We start from the raw sequence: 1,251 nt of genomic DNA on the forward strand, positions 1-1,251 counted from the left end.
GGCAGCCCCCGGCCTTGGCCGCACCGGGCTCTTACCTCTGCTAACATCATTCCCCGCTGCGGCTCCAGCCCCGCTGCATGGCGGAGGCGGCGGCAGCCGCGGCCCGGAAAGACTCCCCGCGCCCCGCTCAGCAGCTGCCTGGCGCCGCCCGCCCCGCCGCCGCCTTCGCAGCTCGGTCCGGACACGCCGCCATCTTGGGGAGGCTACGTGAGCCGCCGTCGCGCCAGCCCTGGCCCGCCCCCCCGGCCGGGCCACCGCCCCCAAGCGCCCCAGTTGCCACCGGCTCCTCGGGAACAGTTGGAGGATCCCGCCTGTCCCGCCGCAGCTCTGTGGGGCAGCTGGAGAGCAGGCGGACACGGAGCTCAGGCGGGGCAGGTGCGGGCTCTGGGAGCAGCACCAGCGCTTGGACGTCGTGTTTGAGCGACGCTGCAAAAAGGGGGGGGGGAAGAGAGGTGTAGGTTGTCGGCTGGTGGACAGTACAACGCGCCGCCTTGCTCAGCCTGCAGAGCCGACACACCTTCAACTTCCCCCGTCCGGTTGAGCCGAGGCCTGAGCAGCGTGCCCGGGATCAAGGCCCTTGAGCTCAATGCAGGGGTTAAGCACAGCTGACCATTTCTAGATTTCCCCACCCCCTCAGAGAAACCCACAGCTCTTCTCCCCTGCTTGTCTTCAGGGGCAGGAATCGGGCCTGGGTTGGTGAAGTGGCTGGGGGGCAGCCACAGGATGAATACAAAAAGGGGGAATAGTAAGAAGGTGATACCCGTTTACCTCCAGACATGGAAGGTAAACAAGCAACTGAGGGAGGGGGGCTTTGATCTGGGCGGCCTTTAAACCTGCTACCAGGAGAGGCCTTTGCCTCAGTGGAAAGGGATGGTGTCTTCAGTTGCCCCAGTGTCAAGTCCTTCTCCAAGTCTTTACTAATGGAGGAGCACTGTCAACTCTATTTGATCAAAAAGCATCCATTACTTCTCGGAGCCTATCACCTAGGTCGTGCAAAAAAAAAAAAAAAAGCTTGAAAATGTTTCACAGAACTTCTATTCTAGATGCACAAGGACAAGAGGGCTTGAAAATGGTTTTAAAAACCCCCACACAGAAATAAAATATAAAGAGGACCCAAATTCAATTCTCATTTTTGTTGGTTTCTTTTTTTTTTTTTTTTTAAATAGCTTCTTACTTTTTCAGGTCTGACTCATAATTTTTGAATGCTGGGGTGCTGGTAATACCGCTAGTACTTTCTCTCAGCTGATACCT

At 57.2% G+C, this 1,251-nt stretch overlaps 1 protein-coding gene across 2 annotated transcripts in view; it reads right to left on the minus strand.

The window, feature by feature from the left end:
* Positions 1-204, minus strand: part of SNX13 (sorting nexin 13) — a 122,463-nt gene extending 122,259 nt beyond the window's left edge. For both annotated transcript variants that reach the window (XM_019534274.1, XM_019534265.1), the window contains exon 1: positions 36-204. In XM_019534274.1, coding sequence (XP_019389819.1) covers positions 36-50 — 15 coding nt within the window. In that variant the 5' untranslated portion in view covers positions 51-204. The remainder of the gene's footprint in view (positions 1-35) is intronic.
* Positions 205-1,251: the final 1,047 nt, after the last annotated feature.

This window comes from Crocodylus porosus, unplaced genomic scaffold (genome assembly GCF_001723895.1).
Source record: "Crocodylus porosus isolate Cpor-Errol unplaced genomic scaffold, CroPor_comp1, whole genome shotgun sequence".
NCBI classification, from domain to species: Eukaryota; Metazoa; Chordata; order Crocodylia; family Crocodylidae; genus Crocodylus; species Crocodylus porosus.